At 39.1% G+C, this 24802-nt stretch overlaps 1 protein-coding gene across 2 annotated transcripts in view; it reads left to right on the top strand.

Annotated features, from left to right (window-relative positions):
• Positions 1 to 24184, top strand: part of scara5 (scavenger receptor class A, member 5 (putative)) — a 97360-nt gene extending 73176 nt beyond the window's left edge. For both annotated transcript variants that reach the window (XM_061900936.1, XM_061900937.1), the window contains 3 exons: positions 963 to 1019; positions 16030 to 16218; positions 22819 to 24184. In XM_061900936.1, the coding sequence (XP_061756920.1) occupies positions 963 to 1019; positions 16030 to 16218; positions 22819 to 22952 (380 nt within the window). In that variant the 3' untranslated portion in view covers positions 22953 to 24184. The remainder of the gene's footprint in view (positions 1 to 962; positions 1020 to 16029; positions 16219 to 22818) is intronic.
• Positions 24185 to 24802: the final 618 nt, after the last annotated feature.

Below are 24802 nucleotides of genomic sequence, written 5' to 3'. Positions count from 1 at the left end.
AGACCTCTTGAGTGAAAATTAGCAGCAAGCAAGCTAGAAACTACTGAATGATCAATTAAACCACAAATGAGATGATATTTGATTTAAGCCTCTCCTGAGGCATCCTCTAAATGGTTATCTTACTCACTGTTATACACTGGATGCTATTTTGGTGAGACAATTACAGGGCGCAACACGTTGAACGGTTATTCTAAGGAAATGTACCTCCTGTTACGACTTGCACGCTGTAATTTTGAAAAGCCATGTGAATCAAAAAGTGAAATAAAATGTGAGCCAAAAACACACGTCTTTTCCTTTTCCGTGCGTTTTGAACGGTAAAATACTGCAAGCATGAGGCGTATAATGCAAATAATTGGGGCGTATTTTTTCATTTTGCATTGAATTATTGTTTTTGGGTTATTACGATACACAACAATATATTCAGAAAATGTAATTAGTTTTTTAGGCAATGTACTTTGCAGTGGACAACAGTATCTAATGAAAAAAATTATTAGCATGTATTTACATAGTTACATTAGTCATATGAATACTGCAAGAAACATTTTATTTCTGCTTGGGAATCGTTACCATGTAAAGTAAAAAATAAGCATTAAGTCCTCATGTGCACCATTGAGGACAGTGTGTTGTTATTAGTATCTTCAAAATGACAGTACAGTATATAACCTGGCCATCCCAAACACTTAATTCATAGCTTTAAAAACACAACACCTAGTTAAATAAAAGTATTAAAACATATTTTCAATTTTATTGGACAAACTTTCAGAAACAACATATCACTGGAACACAAATGATGTCATCTTCCCAAAACAATCCTTTATATTATTGCAGCATTTTGCAATGAAAATAACACCGTGAAAATCCTCACATAAACTGTTGGGTCTAACCCTAGTATATCATCATTATCACCACTTGTGATGTTATTATGTAAACATGACCATCCTGATGTGTTGTCGCGTCAACAGGGGACAGAGGAGAACGAGGCATGAAAGGAGACAAGGGAGACCAAGTAGCCAAAACTGGTGAGGAGTTGGAACCGAATTGATTTATGTTACATATTTCACACGCAACACCAGGCAAGTAAGAATCTGATGCCATACAAGCAAAGGTAAGGGTTTCTATAAATATTATCCTTTATCATTTGAACAGATACCGTAATAATTTCCGGTGACCGGTACCTAAGAATCGATAGCGGTATTTAACGGTAAAAATTGTCGTTTTTTTGTGTATATATGTAATAATAAATCTTACTTTTTTTAATAATAATAACATACATTTTTTTATTTAACATTTAACACCTGTCGCAAATGATAAATAGGCTGTCCAGCTGTTATATCTTCTTTTCTTACACAGTTTGTCCTTGGTGTGTTGTCATAGCCAGTAAGTAGTCTTTGCCATTAAGTTGTATGTGCTAGTCTTTTGTTGACTCCTACAATGTGTTTAAAGTGTAAGCATTGTACTTCTTACACACCAGCTGTTTAATTGTAATTTGCATCTCAGTCAGACTACCCAATTTGGAGGTGTTGAAATCACCATGTAAAATCGCTAAGCCTAATAAAGTATGTAATGTAAATGTAAATTAGCATTATGCTTGCACATTTTTAAAAGGTGGACCCTTAATTGAGTGAAGATGCCAAATTTTCACCAAGTGCTTGAGACAATCAGATCTGACGTTCTGGCACCGTTTGATTTTATATGAATCGGTACTCTGTAGTACAGACGAAATTAAAAGATTTTGTGCCCATCCTTACTACGGTCAAAGCAAGAATATTGTTGGTTTTAAATCAGAGCTGCCCAAAGTGAAGGTTTTTTTAGTGGCCTTTTGAATATTTATATATTCAATCAGCGGTGTCAAAAATGCAGCTATTTTGGACCCACAGCTATTTTTTTTGGCCCTTGACATGTTTTAAAAGTGTTATAAATCCAATGGTAATGAGGTCAGATACAACAAAAACAACTCTTTAGTTTGTCATCCCTAACACAAAAGCTAAGATAGCAATGTGTTTTGCTTTCAAATGGTTTAGCATACTCTACTGTTCATTAAATTGGTTTTAGCATCTTTAATATGGTGCCCGCATTCTTTCACTTTTCAGTATGTGGCTCCGGGTGGAAAAAGGTTTTGACACCCCTGTATTGAATGCTATACTAGCACTAGCATTAGCATTAATATTTACCTATATTTGATTATTTTTAGCATCTTGATATATTTTTATATATATTTTTGATATATTTTTTGCATCTTTAATACAAAAAAATATATCAAAGTGGCCTCCGCATCCTTTCAGTTGTTGTGTCTGCGCGCCTTACTGGAAACTTGGACACCCTTCCTTTTAAAATGAAAAAAGGGTTGATATGAAAAAACATGTTGATCTTTAAATTTCAGGTAAAAATATGTGAAACGATTAAAAAAAAAAAATTGAAAAAATTAAAATTTAATAAATTAATTTAAAAAAAATTTAAAGTTACCAATAAAAATATATATATTTTTTCATTTATAAAGATGAAATTGAAATTTTCCTGAAGGAATCAATAAAGTACTATCTATCTATCTATCTATCTATCTATCTATCTATCTATCTATCTATCTATCTATCTATCTATCTATCTATCTATCTATCTATCTATCTATCTATCTATCTATCTATCTATCTTTTAATCTATCTATCTTTTAATCTATCTATCTATCTATCTATCTATCTATCTATCTATCTATCTATCTATCTATCCATCTATCTATCTATCTGTCTATCCATCTATCTATCTATCTAAAAGAATAGCTTAGAAAAGCCAATGTTAACAGGAAAACTAGGAGCAAAGAAAGCTCAATGTAGACAGAAAATAATTGATGCACTGTTCATAAATTGTTATACTTTATACAGTATATAGAGATGTCTAATAATATCGGACTGCCTATATTATCGGACGATAAATGCTTTAAAAAATGTGATATCGGAAATTATCGGTATCAAAAAGTAAAATTTTTGACTGTACGAAGTGGTACACGGATGTAGGGAGAAGTACAGAGCGGCAGTAAACCTTAAAGGCACAGCATTTGCGTGCCGGCCCAATCATATAATATTTACGTTTTTTCACACACACAAGTGAATGCAACGTATACTTGGTCAACAGCCGTACAGGTCACACTGAGGGTGGCCGTATAAACAACTTTAACACTGCTACAAATATGCGCCACACAGTGAACCCACACCAAACAAGAATGACAAACACATTTCGAGAGAACATCCGTACTGTAACACAACATAAACCCAACAGAACAAATACCCAGACCCCCTTGCAGCACTAACTTCTCCGGGACGCTACAATATACAACCCCTGCTACTCCCTCCCCCACACCACCACCTCAATTCCGCCCCCCCAGCCCTGCCCACCTCAACCTCCTCATGCTCTCTCAGGGAGAGCATGTCCCAAATTCCAAGCTGCTGTTTTGAGGCATGTTAAAAAAATAATGTACTTTGGGACTTCAATAATAAATATGGCGTTGCCATGTTGGCATTTTTTTCCATAACTTGAGTTGATTTATTTTGGAAAACCTTGTTACATTGTTTAATGCATCCAGCGGGGCATCACAACAAAATTAGGCACAATAATGTGTTAATTTCACGACTGTATATATTGGTATCGGTTGATATCGGAATCGATAATTAAGAGTTGGCCAATATCGGATATCAGCAAAAAAGCCATTATCGGACATCTCTTGTCAGGCTTTCCCCTGACAGTTTGTCTATGTTTTAGTTTTTTCCTCTGCATTTGTCTGTTTCCTCTGTGTTTAGTATTTATTGTCCTTAGTTCCTGTCTAGTGCTCTTATTTTGTCAGCTTCCTGTCTTGTTCCCTGAGTGCTGTGTTCCTCCTCAGCTGTGGCTGATTGGCACCTGGCCACACCTCTTGCCAATCAGCCCGCTCCTATTTGTACCTGCTTTGTCTTGTGTCAGTTGCTGGATCATTGTATTGTCATTTGTATTATCGTTGCCACATGTCGCTCGTCGTGTCGTTTTGTTACAGCTACTACCTGTCGTGCTACATTTGGTCCTGGTCGTCGTAGCGGTAAGCTGTTTCTGTTAGCATTAGCCATTTCAAGTTTTTCTTTTTTGCTACCCGCTAGCTTCCACGCAAGGTCCTTTTTTGTTTCTTGCTAGCTTCTATGCTAAACACCCTTAGTTTGTTATTCCGCCCATCTGCGCGCTTTTTGTTTGTACCCTTTTGGTTTTGTTTTTGTCTTAGTATTTAATTAAATCATGTTTACTTACCAATAGCCTGCCTCCTTCTCTGCATCGTGGGATTCGACACCAAATAACGGTAACATCTCTAGTTATATACTAAAAGCTTAAAACACGTCCTCAGAAATATCATCCATCCATCCATTTCCTACCGCTTATTCCCTTCGGAATCGCGGGGGGCGCTGAAGCCTATCTCAGCTACAATCGGGCGGAAGGCAGCGTACACCATGGACAAGTCACCACCTCATCGTAGGGCCAACACAGATAGACAGACAACATTCACACTCACATTCACTAGAAATATCAGCAAAAAATATATATACAGAGACAGCTTTGATCGTCTACTGCTAGATGTGTGAAGACGAGACTTTGAGTGAAAAGTCAAGCTCCCAGTTGATTTATTGCTTGGCGTTCATGTGAGTTGTGTGCACCAGCTCTTGACTTTGAGCAAGTCCATATCCTCCATGATCCCAAAGCAAGAATTTATGATGTGTTGATTTTATGGTGTCGTACATTTCTGGCACACCTGCTCTGATGTGGCAACTTCAAAAAGTGTTCTTTACTGTAAAACTGCTGTATGACTTCCTCGAAACCGCAGAGTGTGTGTTTGTGTGCGTGTACGCACGTAGCGGGTCAGTCATGTCAGCTGAAACTTCATCCAGCACCACTATGGAATGAGGCAAGAAAAAACACAAGAAACCACAAAAGCTTAGCCACAGATGTTTCTGTTTCTTGCTTTCATCATGAGGATGATGACGGTGATGTCACGACCTGTTCAACCTTTCTTCTGTCGCTTCTTTTTGTGGTTGGGAGGAACCTGCAGTGCATTAATGTAAGGAGAGAAACATATTGTCATGATAGTCTCCAAAGTTCTTCAATAATACCAGAAATAGTTATGATTACACGCTAAATATAGCGAGAAATTCACTAAGTTGACAATATTGATCACTCCTGCTACACATTCTTTTTTTTTGGCAGACAGGGGCATTTTTACCACTGTGTTACATGGCTTCCCCTTTTAACAACACTCAGTAAACGTTTGGGAACTGAGGAGACCAGTTTTTGAAGCTTTTCAGGGGGAATTCATTCCCATTCTTGCTTGATGTACAGTTTAAGTTGTTCAACAGTCCGGGGTATCCGTTGTCGTATTTTAGACTTCATTTTGCGCCACACATTTTCAATGGGAGACAGGTCTGGACTACAGGCAGGCCAGTCTACTACAAAGCCACGCTGTTTGCTTGGACGGCAACATATGTTGCTCCAAAACCTGTATGTACTTTTCAGCATTAATGGTGCCTTCACAGATGTGTAAGTTACCCATGTCTTGGTCATTAGTACACCCCCATATCATCACAGATGCTGGCTTTTGAACTTTGCGCCTATAACAATCCGAATGGTTCTTTTCCTCTTTGGTCCTCAGTTTCTAAAATCGATTTTAAATGTGGACTCGTCAGACCACAGAACACTTTTCCACTTTGCATCAGTACATTTTAGATGAGCTCAGGGCCAGTGAAGTCTGCGCCATTTCTGGGTGTTGTTGATGAATGGCTTTCGCTTTACATAGTAGCGTTTTAACTTGCACTTACAGATGTAGCGACAAACTGTAGTTACTGACAGTGGTTTTCCTAGTGTTCCTGAGCCCATGTGGTGATATCCTTTTCACACTGATGTCGGTTTTTGATGCAGTACCGCCTGAGAGATTAAAGGTCGGTAACATAATCGCTTACATTCAGTGATTTCTTCAGATTCTCTGAAACTTTTAAAGATATTACGGACCGTAGATGGTGAAATCCCTAAATTCCTTGAAATAGCTCGTTGAGAAATTTTGTTCTTAAACTGTTGGACAATTTGCTCACGCATTTATTCACAAAGTGGTGACCCTCGCCCCATCCTTGTTTGTGAATGACTGAGCATTTCATGGAAGCTGCTATTGTACCCAATCATGGCACCCACCTGTTCCCAATTAGCTTGTTCACCTGTGGGATGTCCCACATAAGTGTTTGATGAGCATTTCTCAACTTTATTTGTCTTTTTTGCCACTTGTGCCAGCTTTTTTGAAACATGTTGCAGGTATCAAATTCCAAATGAGCTAATATTTGTAAAAAAAACAACAAAGTTTACCGGTTCGAACCTTAAGTATCTTGTCTTTGCAGTCTATTCAAGTGAATATAAGTTGAAAAGCATTTGCAAATCATTGTATTCTGTTTGTATTTACGATTTTCACAACGTGCCAACTTCACTGGTTTTGGGTTTTGTAATGTAAGAGCAGTAATTTGTGGGTCGCGGCACCTAATATGCTGCGGGACAGTGGTTGGGAATTTCAGATATACACTGTTAGGGATGTGAATCTTACAACTCACGATTCAATTTGATTCTGATTCTTGAGGTCCATTCAACACGATTCTCGCAGTGGTCTATATATTACAAACACCATTTCCATATGAGTTGGGAAATTGTGTTAGATGTAAATATAAACAGAATACAATGATTTGCAAATCCTTTTCAACCCATATTCAGTTGAATATGCTACAAAGACAACACATTTGATGTTCAAACTGATAAACTTTTTTTTTTTTGCAAACAATCATTAACTTTAGAATTTAACACCAGCAAGACGTGACAAAGAAGTTGGGAAAGGTGGCAATAAATACTGATAAAGTTGAGGAATGCTCCTCAAACACTTATATGGAACATCCCACTGGTGTGCAGGCTAATTGGGAACAGGTGGGTGCCATAATTGGGTATAAAAGCAGCTTACATGAAATGCTAAGTATTTCACAAACAAGGATAGGGTGAGGGTCACCACTTTGTAAGCAAACTGTCGAACAACATTTCTCAACGAGCTATTGCAAGGAATTTAGGGATTTTACCATCTACGGTCCCTAAAATCATCAAGAGGTTCAGAGAATCTGGAAAAATCACTGCACGTAAGCGGAGATATAACGGACCTTTGATCCTTCAGGCGGTACGTCATCAAAAAAACGAAATCAGTGTGTAAAGGATATCACCACATAGCCACTGTCAGTAATTACAGTTGGTCGCTACATCTGTAACTGCAAGTTAAAACTCTGTTATGCAAAGCCAAACCCATTTATCAACAACACCCTGAAACCTCGCTGGCTTGGCTGGGCCCGAGCTCACCTAAGATGGACTGATGCAAAGTGGAAAGGTGTTCTGTGGTCTGACGAGTCCACATTTCAAATTATATTTGGAAACAGAGGATGCGGTGTCTTCCAGAACAAAGAGGAAAATAACCATTCAGATTGTTATAGGCGCAAACTTCAAATGCCAGCATCTGTGATGGTATGGGGGTGTATTAGTGCCCAAGGCATGGGTAACTTACACATCTGTGAAGGCACCATTAATGCTAAAAGGTCCATACATGTTTTGCAGCAACATAAGTTGTCATCCAAGCAACGTTATCATGGACGTCCCTGCTTATTTCAGCAAGACAAGTGTTGCAACAGCGTGGCTTCGTAAAAAAAGAGTGCGGCTACTTTCCTGGCCCGCCTGCAGTCCAGACCTGTCTCCCGTCAAAAATGTGTGGCGTATTATGAAGCGTAAAATACGACAGCGGAGACCCCGGACTGTTGAACGACGGAAGCTCTACATAAAACAAGAATGGGAAAGAATTCAACTTTCAAACCTTCAACAATTAGTTTCCTCAGTTCCCAAACATTTATTGAATGTTGCTAAAAGAAAAGGTAATGTAACACAGTGGTGAACATGCCCTTTCCCAACTACTTTGGCCCGTGTTGCAGCAATGATATTCTTTAAGTTAATTATTATTTGCAAAAAAAAAAAAAAAGTTTATGAATTTGAACATCAAATATCTTGTCTTTGTAGTCCATTCAACTGAATATGGGTTGAAAAGGATTTGCAAATCATTGTATTCTGTTTTTAATTACATCTAACACAATTTCCCAACTCATATGGAAACGGGGATTGTATAATACAAATGCGCTTCTTTGCTGCTGACGCATGACAGTGATGAAAAGCGGAGATGTCCTAAAAAAAAAGTTTTTAAATATATTTTTGACACTATTGAATAGATCCAGAATCATAATGAATAGGAATCATTGGTCGAATGTACGTCGGGTTTTTTCCGGACTGCCTACCAAATTCAGTACTTCTATTGCTGGGTTGCAATCACGTAACCGAGAGGCACTTACGGCTTCCAGGCCAGGATCTACAATCCATTTAGGCTACTCTTTATTTACCTGCATCAGTGCAAATTTGAGCATATTATGAAATGTTAAGAAGCAAACACATATATATATATATATATATATATATATATATATATATATATATATATATATATATATATATATATACACATAATAATATAAATAAATGTATATATGATAATATAATACAATGATCATGACATTTTTTTTTAAATGGGATGGAATGGATTTATATACTCTTAAGAAAAATTATTTTTGAAATATTTAAACCATTTATCATCACCAAGATGTTACTGCTCGCCTCGACCTCACTTCCTTCGACACTTAAAAGAATTTCAAGAAGAAAATATTGGATGCACATCATATTTTTAAATCTGGATGTTTGCACAAATTAAGCAATAATCAATGGAAGACAATGTTGGACTTATTCGTTCATCGCTAAGTACCGTATTTGATTGACATAACGGGTGCGGTGCTGCAACTGTTATGATCCGTTTCCCAGGACATGTTCGTTTTGGTATTTTTTAGTTGTTTATTTCTGTTTTATCACTCTCATTTGTTTTCTTAGTTGCCATGGGTGCTGATTTTCGTCACCTACCTCTAATTAGTGGCCGGGAGGCTCACTAGTTCCCGGTCATTAATCAGAGAGCTATTTATTCCTGCCTCACGCCACACTTTGCCTGGCACTCTAGTTCGCTCTTCACAACATTTACGTTGTTTCCTGTTTTTGCCACGTTTGTATTTTTCCTAGTGTAAGACTTTGTCGCTGTTCGCCCCTGGCAATTATCTTGTCAAAACCATGCAACCCCGACATAACAGCAACAACTAAGCTTTTAATTTCTGTTATGAAAATGAACAATGAAAATACATTGAATTGGATTAACAATTGCAATATTTTTCCAAGTACTAACATGTTAGTCAATGTGCACAACCAGGTATTTGTAGCTATATTTAAGCATACCAACCACATAAGAACACAGACTAATGCAATTTCTTGTCCTTTCTTTAGGTTCTGTTCAGCTTTCAAACACTACTAATATAATAGAGAAACACAAATGGTTTCTTAAACAATTCAAATTTTCAAACAAACATTTTACACAAGACACAAGCATGGTCCGATTGTATTCCACAAGACGATGAAAGTGATATTTTTTTCAGATTTCTTTCGATGCACTTTCATTTTTCTCTGACTTTGGTACCTTTATAAGCCATTTATTTTGTGACTCTATGAAAGCTCTCTCCTATCTCTCTATTTGAACGACTTGAACACCCAAGAACAGAACAGCAACATGGCATTTTTTTTTCTCAAACTCTACACTCACTCTCACTTGTTTTAATGCCACGCTCAATCTGTGTGACCATTGTGTGAATTAAGCCACAAAGAACAAGAACGGACGTGACGTCATATGCAACCCAGCAATTGGCACTTACAGAATGTTGTCGGTACTACCGTGTATTGAGTCACGTAAAATCAAACGCTGCCACAATTCGATACCTTTGATGCACCTGCTTAAGCACTTGGCAGAGAAACAATCCCTAAGAGCGGACTCAGCCAAACTGCCTCGAGGTAATGTTGCAATTCTCCTTGCCAACAAAGCAAGTAAGCCTGATAGAAAAGACTCCAACAAACAGTAAAGCTCCACTTTTTAAATAGTGTTAGCTCAATGCTATATATGTGCTACTGATTAGCCTTAGCCATTTTACATGGCAATTTCAACACCTCCAAATTTGATATTGAAAACTAAAACTGATGCACGTTGCAATCAAACAGCTGATGTGTAATAAGTAGAATGTCTGTCCATCCATCCATCCATCCATCCATCCATTTTCTACCGCTTATTCCCTGGCGGGGGGCGCTGGTGCCTATATTTAGCTACAATCGGGCGGAAGGCGGTGTACACCCTGGACAAGTCGTCACCTCATCGGAGGGCTAGTAGAATGTTTACTGCATAAAATATTTTTTATGCACATTCAACTTCATGGCAAAGACTACTTCCTAACTCAGCAACACACTGTAGCCTAGACACTAATGCCATCTGAAGTCTTGGAATTGCAACTTACTATATAATACTTGCAAATGATAATCAAAAATATAATAAATCAATATTCAGCAACTGGACATCACAGTTATAATCAGCTGATTGCTGAACATTAAAGGAAAAAAAATGGTTTCATCATTAAACAATTAACATGTTTTAACACATGAAAACATACAATAGTAATAAAAATTGGTACCTTTAAGTACCGGTAGTGAATCCCAGATATCGGGAATTGGTGAAAGGTACCCATCTCTACTCCTGTACGAAGTTGTTCAACAAGTTGCATTGACAGACGTTACAATGTGTTTATGAGCAAGTAGCACCAGCTGTATTTTTTGACAGTAAAAATGTATTTGTGGTCGGCTGCCAAAGATAGATAAACATTTGGAAAAAATATGTCTGTAACATAGCATTTCATGACCTCCTACAATAGAAGTGTGTTAGAAATTATCATGTGTATTAGCATGGTAGCCTTTGGCCGGAAAGTCCCTATAGCAAAAGTATATTTTCTATGTATTGCTACTGTTAAAAAAAATAAAAAATAGAACTTATTGTGCAATGGCTGTTGTTCTCTACGTCAAAGTACCACAAATTGTATAAACAACAAACATGGCCGAAAGTTGCAATAAAATAGCATTTGTTTGGCAAACCTTAAGGGGCGGAGCTATACGCAGACTTAGACTTCCTTTTTATATTCATTCAAATTTGTGTCATGATCCACGTCTTGGATCATGGCATATTCTTGGTTTTGGTTCTGTTTGTTATCACATTCTGCCTAGTTTTTGTCTTCCTTAGTTCTTTATGGCACTTCCTGGTTTATTTCTGTTGTCCTAGCAACGCACTTGTGTCACCTGCCTTCCGTGTGATCACGCACACCTGCCTCCTGATTTATCTCCCTATATATGCCCGCCTTTTTTTGACATTCAGTCTTGGACTCTTGCTTGCAACACGCAACAACTGACGCCACTCTTCCAACATTGTGGTAAATCTATTTTTGTATACTTGTTAGCTTCCATACTATTTTGTTTGTTTATGTCCCTAGCTTCCACGCTAGCGCCCTTTGTTCTTTCTAGCTCCCAAGCTAGTTCTGTTAGTTTTTGGTTAGTGCCTTCGTGCAAGTGTTTTTGTTCTTAGTTTGTTTTATTATATAAATAAATTCTTATTCCTACCTTTACGCTGTGGTCCATCTTCGCTGCACCCACGAGAGAACAACTCGTCACCGCAATGCCACCGAGACGTCACAATTTGAAATTTACAGTACAAATAGGAACACAATTTCTTTGGATTAGCTCGTGGTAGCGCAGGATAAAAAATCAGTAACATGCAGATATGAATAAATAGATTACTGTACAGATAAACATATTGCACTTTCGCATATGCATCCATATTTATGGATGTATGTTATATTCTCTTTATATTCCAGCGAATTAATCCATTTTTGGGGATAATTATGATGCGTTCCAGAGTCTTACGGCCTGTGGAAGGAAGCTGTTACAGAACCTTGAGGTTCTGCTTCGGAGGCTGCGGAACCTCTTTCTAGAGTCCAGCAGATATATATATATACACATATTGTTGATTGGAGTACACAAGAATAGAATGGTAAGGAGTCACAACCACTATTTTTTTTCTTACAGTTCTAATGGATTACTTTTCCTTCCAAACTGTATTTTCCTCTAGTAGTTCATGTTATTATTGTACTTTAGCAATAGCATTCATTTGTGACACTTACAATACAAAGTAAAATTATGACGAGCTAACAAGAGCAAACTACTTGACTTTGCGGCAGATGAAAGTTTATGACCAGATCTAATGCCCTTTCTTGTTTCACTCTTGTGCTCTCCTGCATTTTGTCAGAAAGAAGCTAGTAGCTGCTCTGGAATAGCGTTGGCGTGTTTGTTTACTTCTCTTTCTCATTTCCTCTGGAGAGATTTTCTTGGAGAGGCGATAAATCACAACGGGGACAAGAGCGCAGCTGCTCATGTCGCCTTAGGGATGTGAGACGCTAGGTGGTTACATGCTATTATACTGTACATAAACATTACATATTGTTTACACATATTTGGGTCACCATAGCAACATGATCTGCTAGCTAATGGCCAGACTACATGCCCTCCTGAGAACCAGTGTCCACAGCTAACAGCTGTGGACACTGCAAAAGGGGCTTATTAAGTTAATTGGGGGCCCAAGACAAACCTACCCTTTTTTCCAACTTTTTACCTAACAATACAACTTACTGATTACCCTAAATTCTGGAATATAAGACACTACTTTTTTCCTACACTTTGAACCCTGCGTATTGCAGTTGCTGGATATTTCAGCAGTTGCTGGATATTCAAACTCCATCGTTGGGGTCCCTGCAGGTGGTCTAGGCGGTCCTGCGGCGGCCGATTTAGGTGGGGTGTCCTGTGGCGGGACCTCTCCAGGGTGGAGGATGGGGCTCGTGGGGGCAGGCAGCATACCCTGGTTGAAATTAAATTCTTTTTTCCAATAATTTTGGAACTTTAAAGCGTATTTCTTCTTCTTACTCGTCGTCTCCATGTCTCTTCTTCGTTTTTCTGCTTCGTCTCCTTCTTGTTGATTTTTTCGTAGCGTCCCGGAAGAGTTAGTGCTGCAAGGGGTTCTGGGTAGTTGTTCTGTTGTATTTATGTTGTGTTACGGTGCGGATGTTCTCCCGAAATGTGTTTGGCATTCTTGTTTGTAACGCATATTTGCAACAGTGTTAAAGTTGTTTTTACGGTCACCCTCAGTGTGACCTGTATGGCTGTTGACCAAGTATGCAGGGCATTTATTGTGTGTGTGAGTGCTTGAAATTAACGTTTTCAGGAAACCAGCTAAAAGATCACACAACGTGTCAGCAGTTCTTGACATCTTCAAGTAAAGACCATTGTTAAACCCGTCCAACGCTACATTATTATGTGACTGGGCCGCCACGATGTTTGTATGGAGGAAAAGCGGACACCTGGACAGCATGCAGCTGTTAAGGGGTTAAGGTTTCAGGTGAGAGAGGAAGCTAAAGGCATAGGCACGCCCCCAAAATTGATGTCCGGGTGGGAATTGGGAGAAATTCGGGAGAATGGTTGCCCCATGAGATTTTCAGGAGGAGCACTGAAATTTGGGAGTCTCCCGGGAAAATTGGGAGGGTTAGCAAGTATGCTCTGGGCCGCTCGGGGCGGGGCGTCCTGCCTTTCTGCCCGTGTGGGGTGTGGTCTCTCGCTGGTTTGGGGGCTGGTTGTCCCCTCAGCTTCTCCCTTGCCTTGTCCTCTGCCGGGCGCGTCTGTCTACGGCCTGCTGCTGGCCTGCTCTGGGGTTCCTGTCGCTGTCCGGCCTGGCTGCGTGGGGCCGGTGGTCCCTAGTTCCCTGGGCGCCACACCTGCTGTTTTGGAATGGGCTCTCTGGGTGGCTGGGGCCGTACTCTGGCTACGGCACATACTGGTAGACAAATATATTGTACATACAAATAAACATATATACTCACATACACACATAGGTACCTACGCTCCCACATACATACACAAATACCGTACATACATACACACTCAAAGTTCGTACATCCCAAGCACATTCACTGTACAAACATACAAATACACATATTGTACATATACAAGCACATATGCATACATACAGTCACGCATATAATCACTTTTCGTCAAACATATATTAACGTTGTTCCACTAGGGGGAAAAGTTAGGTACTATAACAATCTACAAGGTTAACACAGTTTGCTTCTCTTTCTTCCTCTCCATGTATCTGCTTTCTTTAATATTTCAAGATATCCTTACTTATATGTATTGTTGCATTTAAACAATTGTATTGTTGATAATAGAGGTATTTATTATTATTATTCAGTATCAATAGTGTTATTCTTATTGGTATTTGTAATGCTCCATTTGTAGTGCAATAATGTTCATTGTCATTTCTGTATTAATAATATTTATTTCACTAACTGCTTCTCTGTTTTCACTTTTACAATCATATTTGTACATATTGTATTTGCTGATGCTGTTCTGTTGTTGTTGCTATTGTTTTGTTTGTTGTTGTTGTCTCTCTGTCTTATCCCCCTCATGTCCCCGCAATTTCCCCCTCCGTCTTCCTTTTTTTCTCCTTCTATCCTCTCCTGCTCTGGCCCGGCTTCGTAAGATAATAATATAAATCCATTTAATAAAGTCAAATACAAATAAGTGTTCTCCCCGTGAATGCGTGGGTTCCCTCTGGGTACTCCGGCTTCCTCCCACTTCCAAAGACATACCAAAGCAACACTAAATTGGCCCTAGTGTGTGAATGTGAGTGTGAATGTTGTCCATCTATCTGTGTTGGCCCTGTGAAGAGATGGCGACTTGTCCAGGGTGTACCCCGCCTTCCGCCCGATTGTAGCTGAGATAGGCGCCAGCGCCAACCGCAACTCCAAAAGGGAATAAGCGGTAGAAAATGGATGGATAGATGGAATACAAATAAGGCAACAAGAGAAGTATTCCACACTTTTCTTTTGTAAAGTAAATATGTACAGCCGATATGGGCATCTAGAAGAAACAACATAATTTGCCTGAGTCACTGGACAGGACAAAAAAATAAAAGATAAAAATAGATAATAAATGAACCTTGCATATCGTAATGTAATCATTCTATTGTCGTTAGCATAAGCTAACACAAGTGTCTGTATTACTATTATTAACCTACAATGGGATTCTTTTTGTATTGTTTCAGTTTTGTAAATTCTTCAGTAAATTCACCAAAACGTCACCGTGGAGTTATTGAGTCCATTTATCTGATTTGACAGTTAGCTTCCGCAGCTAGTGGGTTCATGATGATGACTTTTGTTTTAGTTTATCAGCTGTTATTTTACCATGTTACAGACACCATTTGTAAACAATTAAGGCATGTAAATACACTTTTACAAAATCTTTCAATTTAAATAACTAATTTCACAATGTTTATATCTGCGACAAATAGTCCGCTGTGTGTACTATATTGAAAATATTTTTTTTCCTTTTAAAATTTAGTGGGTGCGGCTTATCTTATAGCGCGGAAAATATGGTAATAATGTGTTGTTTGAAATTACCATGCAAGCAGCATATTAGAAGGAAGGAACATTTAATCAACATTTTATGAAGGGAAAGTCATTTTTGAAGACCATTTTTATGAGCAAAGTTGGACAGGATGTGAAACGTAGCGCTATTATTGTGAAGGCCGCAAGGGTGTGACTGGTGGGGAAAAGAGAGCTAATGACATTGGGCGTGTTGGAATGAGTCTGTACAATAAAAAAGGCAATCATAGGTTTCATTTCTGCCGAGCTCGCACTAGAACCTCAGTTACAATATTTCACTTTTCGGGGGCGTGTTGTAATGAGTAACGAGACTGTACAATAAAAAAGTCCCTCTTAAGTTTCTTTTCCGCCGAGCTCGCACTAGAACCTCAGTTACAATATTTCACTTTCGGGGGCCTCTGTAATTTTCAGGGCCCTAGACAGCTGTCTGTGTTTGCACAATGGCAAGTCCTCCCCTTCCTTTAAGAGACACGTCTCTTGCACCATGCGAGATCCAAAGACGCTCATCGACTTGTTGTCTTCGCAGTGGAGGACACCCTGGTGCGTCTGGTCAACGGCTCGGGTCCTCATGAGGGTCGCGTGGAGGTCTTCCACGAGCGCCGCTGGGGGACGGTGTGCGACGACGTGTGGGACAAAAAAGATGGAGACGTGGTCTGCAGGATGCTGGGATACCGAGAGGCCGCCGAGGTCCATAAGACGGGACGCTTCGGACAAGGTTTGCTGCACCAAAACTGTTCTGTAGCTATACTTTGTCATACAGTCAAATGTTCGGAGACACTTTCTAATGCAGTGGTTTTCAACCTTTTTTGAGCCAAGGCACATTTTTCGTGTTGAAAATTTCCAAAGGCACACCGCGAGCAGAAAACATTAAAAAAAATTAAACTCAACAGCCGATATTGACAATAAAAAGTATTACTCGCGATTGTCGGATATGAATTCAAACCATAACAACCCATGCATCACTATAACTCTTGTCTCAAAGTATGTGTACTGTCACCACCTGTCACATCACGTTGTGACTTAGTTTTAGTTTTTTGGTGTTTTCCTAGGTGTAGTGTTCTGGTGTTGATTGTCATGTACGGATGTACTTTGTGGACACATTCTGCTCCACATGCTGTAAGTCTTTGCTGTCGTCCAGCATTCTGTTTTTGTTTACTTTGCAGACAGTTCAGTTTTAGTTTAGTTTTGCATACCTATCTTTAAGCTTCAGTGCTTTATTTTTTTGTGGCACTTGCCTTTTGTTTATTTTTGGTTTAAGCATTAGGTACCTTTTTACTTGCACACTACCTCCCACATATTGTGATCAAGACAAACCATGTTCCCGACATATACAAAGCAATTAGCTACCTGCTGCCACCTACTAATATGCAGAGCTCTCGACAGTACAGACACTCAACAACGGCACATTATTTGCAGATTATAATTACTGGTTTGCAGGAAATATTTTATACCCAATTAGGTGAAATTACATGATGTCCCACAGCATACCAAACAATATCTCACAGTACACTAGTGTGCCGTGGCACAGTGCTTTTAAAACACTGGTCTAATGAATGGGAAGATGTCTGCAAAATGTTATATCACACATGGTTTGATATGCTTTGGATCTTGAGACATTTCTATGGATATAGAGTACTGGTCATATGTTTGGAGACACTTTTGCTTGGGTTGTCCTCATACAACTTTTTCACTTCCGATACGATACCGATATTCAATCTTGAGTATTGGCCGATATCGATACGATATCAGCCCAAATAATAACACAAACTTGTGTTATTTTGTAGTGTGGAATGTTAAAAAAAGGCTTCATCAAGTGAAATTACTCAAACAGAGAACAATGGTAGGTATGAAAAATACTAACCTATTCAATAACTGGAAATGACTTCTGCTGGCTTTAATTGAATTGGTGTGGGATGTTAATTTGGTTTTGACGACATCTTGTGGCCACAATAGTAGTAACTCAAGCTGTTTGTTACTAATATTTTCTAGCAAGTTTGTGCTTTACAGATTTTGTATGTGTTAGTCATATGCAACTATGATTATTTGATACTTGTTTATATTGACTAATGTGCTGTTTTAGACTGCAGTAGTGTTCAATTAAGGACACTTACTATTAGGGGTGTGGGAAAATATCGATTCGAATACGTTGTGCGATGCAGAATCGATTCTCATTTTTTTTAAATCGATTTTTTGGGGGGATTTTTTTTTTTTTTTTTTTTTTTTTTTTATCAATCCAACAAACCACTACACAGCAATACCATAACAAAGCAATCCAATTCCAAAACCAAACCTGACCTAGCAACACTTAGAACTGCAATAAACAGAGCAATTGAGAGGAGACAAACACGGCACAGAACAAACCAAAAGTAGTGAAACAAAAATGAATATTATCAACAACAGTATCAATATTAGTTATAATTTCAGCATAGCAGCGAATAAAAATCCGTCATTGATATTGTCATTAGACATTTATAAAAAAAATTTTTTTAAAAAGAACAATAGTGTCACAGTGCCTTACACTTGCATCACATCTCATAAGCTTGACAACACACTGTGTCCAATATTTTCACAAAGATAAAATAAGTCATATTTTTGGTTCGTTTAATAGTTAAAACAAATTGACATTATTGCAGTCAGTTGATAGAACATTGTCTTTTACAATTATAAAAGTTTTTTTGTTTTTTTTAAATCTACTACTCATGTCAGCAGACTGGGGTAGATCCTGCTGAAATCCTATGTATTGAATGAATAGAGAATCCTTTTGAATCTGAAAAATATCCTTTTTGAATCGAGAATCGAATCGAATCGATATATTATCGAATCGTGACCCCAAGAATCGATATTGAATCGAATCGTGGGACAACCAAAGATTCGCAGCCGTACTTACTATGTATGTCTAGCTTGTGTGCTGTTTTGTGCTTAGCTGTAGTGGAACTACTTGCTCCTAGTAGCCTGTACCCTACCATTGTTTACCTTTTGTAAATGACTTGACTAAAGTGTAGTGTAAAATAAAATAAAAGACCAACCTTGTCTGCTTACTGGGGGACCTTAAGATGTTAACGGCCTGTCCAGCTTTAACACAAGTTAAATACAAGCTTGTATCTAATATTTTAGATGAAGCCGATATCATGCGATACTTCTTTTTTTCTGATAAGGGACCGATATATGATATCATTATCCAATCGGGACACCCCTAACTTTTGCATTTGACTTAATTGGAAGCAATGGTGTGCTGTCAAGGCCTACAAGGCCTTCTCTGCTGGCCTAATATATCCAGAAACCATGATCATAATTAAGGATACAATTATTTTTTCATTTACTTTCTTTAAAAATCTAAAAGTATTCATATCATTTTCATGTCATATTATGTTGTTTTTAGTTTTAATTTGTATCCAATCAGAATTCAGCTATCTTATGTTGCCATGCTGGACGAAATCTGCCAGAGGCCTTCAGAATCAACAATGTGGACGTCCGTGCACTGTAAGTGAACGGGGACATACAAGTGATAAACAGTGGCAATAGCCAATCAGATTGCGAGTTGTTGTCAGTAAGGCCTTCTACAAACCCTGTTTCCATATGAGTTGGGAAATTGTGTTGGATGTAAATATAAACGGAATACAATGATTTGCTAATTATTTTCAACCCATATTCAGTTGAATATACTACAAAGACAACATATTTGATGTTCAAACTGATAAACATTTTTTTTTTGCAAATAATCATTAACTTTAGAATATGATGCCAGCAGCACATGACAAAGAAGTTGGGAAAGGTTGCAATAAATACTGATAAAGTAGAGGAATGCTCATCAAACACTTATATGGAACATCCCACATGTGTGCAGGCCTTTTGGGAACAGTTGGGTGCCATGATTGGGTATAAAAGCAGGTTCCATGAAATGCTAAGTATTTCACAAACAAGGATGGGGTGAGGGTCACCACTTTGTAAGCAAATTGTCGAACAGTTTTAGAACAACATTTCTCAATGAGCTATTGCAAGGAATTTAGGGATTTTACCATCTACGGTCAGTAAAATCATCAAAAAGTTCAGAGAATCAAGAGAAATCGCTGCACGTAAGCGATGATATTATGGACTTTTGATCCCTCAGGCGGTACTGCATCAAAAACCGACATCAATGTGTAAAGGATATCACCACGTGGGCTCAGGAACACTTCATAAAACCACTGTCAGTAACTACAGTTGGTCGCTACATGTCTAAGTGCAAGGAAAAACTCTACTATGCAAAGCTAAACCCATTTATCAACAATATCCTGAAACGCCGCCAGCTTGGCTGGGCCCGAGCTCACCTAAGATGGACTGATGCAAAGTGGAAAGGTGTTCTGTGGTCTGACGAGTCCACATTTCAAATTATATTTGGAAACAGAGGATGTGGTGTCCTCCAGAACAGAGAGGAAAATAACCATTCAGATTGTTATAGGCGCAAAGTTCAAAAGCCAGCATCTGTGATGGTATGGGGGTGTATTAGTGCCCAAGGAATGGGTAACTTACACATCTGTGAAGGCACCATTAATGCTGACAGGTCCATACAGGTTTTGGAGCAACATATGTTGTCATCCAAGCAACGTTATCATGGACGCCCCTGTTTATTTCAGCGAGACAAGTGTGACTTCGTAAAAAAAGAGTGCGGGTACTTTCCTGGCCTGCCTGCAGTCCAGGCCTGTCTCCCATCAAAAATGTGTGGCGCATTATGAAGCGTAAAATACGACAGCGGAGACCCTGGACTGTTGAACGACTGAAGCTCTACATAAAACAAGAATGGGAAAGAATTCCACTTTCAAAGCTTCAACAATTAGTTTCCTCAGTTCCCAAACATTTATTGAGTGTTATTAAAAGAAAAGGTGATGTAACACAGTGGTGAACATGTCCTTTCCCAACTACTTTGGCACGTGTTGCAGCCATGAAATTCTAAGTTAATTATTATTTGGAAAAAAAAATTAAGTTTATGAGTTTGAACATCAAATATCTTGTCTTGGTAGTGCATTCAATTGAATATGGGTTGAAAATGATTTGCAAATCATTTTATTCCGTTTATATTTACATCTAACACAATTTCCCTACTCATATGGAAACGGGGTTTGTAGATGGCCTCACGTGGAACGTGACATTTACTCGTCCCTGAAGGGATGGTGCTGCAGGGAATTCTGGGAGTTGTCAACACGGGGAAGGGGTTGCAGCTTGCTGCGGGGTCGTTCTCCCAGGAAAGCAGACGGACTACTTGGGACATAGCGTGCAGGTATAAACATGATTTAATCTTGAATCTCAAAAGGTTGAAAACAAAAAGGCGCACAAGGCGAAAGCACAACTTGACGAAGGAAACAAAACTAACATTAAGACTAAACTTTGGACATGAAACAAAAATAGCTAACTGTGGCTTGAATAAACAAAAACTTACTTGGCATTGCATGAAACAAGCAGTACTTACTTTGGCAAAAACAGAGCATGAAACGAACAACAATGACGCCAGGACGACCAACTGAAAAACTAGGTTTAAATAGTCATGTGGTGATTGAAAACAGGTGCGTGAGTTCAAATGAATTAGAGGTGTGAGTCGTGAGGACAGGTGAACTGATTGGTAGTCATGGTGACAAAACAGGGAGAAAAAACAGGAACTGACAGAGTGCAAAAACTAAACAGAACACAGCCAAACTAAACAAGACATGACAGGAATTTGTTGTGTTTATGTGTTGTTGTGGTGAAAATATTCTCCCAAAATGTGTCATTTTTGTGTAGTATGGTTTCACCATATGGCACATGTTTATAACAGTGTTGCCGTTGTTCATACAGCCACCCTTAGTGTGACATGTATGGCTGTTGACTAAGTATGCACTTCATCAGCATGTGTTCAATTCTACAGGATCATTAAAAATGGCATTGATTGATTGATTGAGACTTTTATTAGTAGATTGCACAGTACAGTACATATTCCGTACAATTGACCACTAAATGGTAACACCCGAATAAGTTTTTGAACCTGTTTTGGTCGGGGTCCACGTTAATCAATTCATGATCAATCAGTCAAATTCAATCCTGACATTGTCAATCAAAGATCATCATTGACCTATCACACATTGTAGTATACTAGCAAGACCATTTTCAAGAAGCATGTTTAAAGAGAAACTGCATCTCATGAGACGATGTCGGAAGCTACTTCAGTTATTCTATCGATCAAATGGGGAAATGCTTGACGTTTCCTCTTGACTCAGCCGACGACGAGGGGTACTCCGTCGACTTATACGGTGTCGAATAGTGAGTTAAATATATTTTTCACTTTTAATATGTTTTTTTCCATTTTTAATGTTGACATTACCACATAAACTATGTTGTGTAATGTTGAGGTGATTCAATGCCCAGTAGGGCGTAAATGTGTTTCTGTATAATATTTCTCCAGCAATGGTCATTTGGTGACATCAATTATGGTATTTTGAGAGGTAATAATTGAAGTCGGACATCACTGAAGGCCTAGGTGGGAAACGCACGGCCCACCATTGATTGGAAGGTGTCTCCAAACTTTTGACAACACAGCATTTTTAAATGTCACATGACGTGGTATGCTTTGGATCATGAACTGTTTTTTTAGTCGATAAATAAATCTAGAACGATACTTGGATAGATATTGTGTATAAATACACAGTGACACATGATATGGTATTCTTAGGATGAAGTGCTGTCCCAAGAAATGAGTGATAATAATAATACATTTTATTTGTAAAAAGCATTTTACATTTAGCATACAACCTCAAAGTCCTACAGTGTACTAAAAAAATAATAATATTAATAAAAAGATAATAAAAATACAAACTAGAACAGCCTAATAACTGGAACTAGTATGCATTTATCTATAAAAAGGGTTTTTTTTAAATAATGTCTTTTCAGCCTTTTTTAAAAGCATCCACAGTCTGTGGTGCCCTCAGGTGGTCAGGGAGAGTGTTCCACAGACTATGAGCGGCGCAGCAAAAAGCCCGGTCTCCCATATTTTGTAGCTTTGTCCTTGGAGGTTGGAGGAGATTTGCCTTATTGGAGAGGATGTGTCGTGTGGAGGATTTGGGGGTGAGTAGTTCTTTGAGGTAGAGGGGGGCATTTCCGTGGAGGCACTGGTGGGTCAGTAGGGAGACTTTGTATTCATTCCTGAGTGGAACAGGAAGCCCATGAAGGGATTTGAGAGTTGGTGTGATATGGTCGTATTTCCACACTCTCATCAGGATACTAGCAGCACAAATCTGTATGTATTGCAGCTTCTGGATGTTTTTGCTGGGGATCCCGACAAGGAGTGACAACATGTGTTCTCTGTCTGCAGGCGCTGGTCTCATCTGGATGGACGACGTAGCGTGCACGGGCTCCGAGGACGCCATCCACCAGTGCCAGTTCTCCGGTTGGGGCAAAACCAATTGCGGGCACGTGGAGGACGCCGGCGTGACGTGCGCCACTTAAAAAAGTCCACTGCCCATGCGCGCTGAGCTAAAAACTTGATGGTTATGTGGCGGACATTCCTGCCCTGCTCCAACACAAAGGTTTTGATTCACGGGATGGCCGTGTGAGAGCTACATAGTGGCGCCTCCTCGAGACTCCAATGCAGTGCTTGTATGTCCTTTGTAGGGTTGGGAGGGGCTGATCCCGTCTCATCTGTCACGTCCATGTGAGGAGCTTTTTGGCAGACGCCTTATTATTGTTATTGTCAATATTCTGATTAGTACTATGACACCAGCATATAGCCATATCCATGTCAGACTGATGGACTACACATGTTAGTGGACACTCAATAACTTCGCCTTTGCTTTAATCCATTCGTACGGCCTGGGTCTGGACTACAAACGCACCGAAAAGAGTCGCCAAAGGCAACAAGCAGGCGGCCTCCGTCTGTTTATTTTCACCGTCATCTCAATGTCATCACAATACGTCTCCTTGCATATCAAACAGGATATCCTCTGAGTATTTTCTCAGGAAGCTCAGCCAAGTTGATGGTGACAATTTGGACGACGCCAAAACCCGGGCGGCCCTTGGAGGAATGTTTTTTCTAGCAGAACTACCAGTTCATGAGTTGGAGAGACGCCACAAACCCAGCCAAAGGATGCATCAATGCCGTCGCCTCCCGCTAACCTCCTAGCAGCACATTCTCTTGCCTTGTCATGTGATCTCCTGGGTCCTTTTGACGCATTGGGCTGATCGGCAACGCTAAATTGGCCCAAGTGAGAGAATGTGAGTGGGAATGTTGTCTGTCTATCTGTGTTAGCCCTGTGATGAGGTGGCGACTTGTTCAGAGTGTACCCCGCCTTCTACCCGATTGCAGCTGGGATAGCCCCGCCTTACCCCCTTCACACACACACACACACACACACACACACACACACACACACCCACACACACACACACACACACAACCCCGACAGTGACAAGCAGTACTAAATGAATGGATGGAGGGGCTTCAGATAACTCAAATACTTAAAAGCGCTCTTGATGCTTTTGAAAATGAGAAATATTTAAAGCAAGTGCCCTTAGATGTCTTTTCCTATTAACCTTTTCAACATGTGTCATGTCATACATGTGTTTTTTATTACGTTGTTCCACATTTACTGGAAAAGGGCAAATATTTTGCCGTATGTCGATTTGTGTACTACTAAACTGCATATGCACTGCTGAAATAATAAAAGTATGTTTTGTTTAAACAGGTGAATGTCATGTAATCCTACATTGAGTCATCTTTAATGATTATACACAAATGTTTTACAAACCCCGTTTCTATATGAGTTGGGAAATTGTGTTAGATGTAAATATAAACGGAATACAATGATTTGCAAATCCTTTTCAACCCATATTCAGTTGAATATGCTACAAACACAACATATTTTATGGTAAAACTGATAAACATTTTTTTTTTGCAAATAATCATTAACTTTAGAATTTGAGGCCAGCAACACGTGACAAAGAAGTTGGGAAAGATGGCAATAAATACTGATTAAGTTGAGAAATGCTCATCAAACACCTATTTGGAAATCCCACAGGTGTGCAGGCTAATTGGGAACAGTTGGGTGCCATGATTGGATATAAAAGCAGCTTCCGTGAAATGCTAAATCATTCACAAACAAGGATGGGGCGAGGGTCACAAATTTGTAAGCAAATTGTCGAACAGTTTTGGAACAACATTTCTCAATGAGCTATTGCAAGGAATTTAGGGATTTTACCATCTACGGTCCGTAAAATCATCAAAAGGTTCAGAGAATCTGGAGAAATCACTGTACGTAAGCGATGATATTACGGACCTTTGATCCCTCAGGCGGTACTGC

The sequence above is a fragment of the Nerophis ophidion genome, linkage group LG05 (assembly GCF_033978795.1).
Source record: "Nerophis ophidion isolate RoL-2023_Sa linkage group LG05, RoL_Noph_v1.0, whole genome shotgun sequence".
Lineage (NCBI taxonomy): Eukaryota > Metazoa > Chordata > Actinopteri > Syngnathiformes > Syngnathidae > Nerophis > Nerophis ophidion.
Note: the sequence above shows the minus strand (reverse complement) of the source record. Positions and strands in the feature narration are given on the sequence as shown.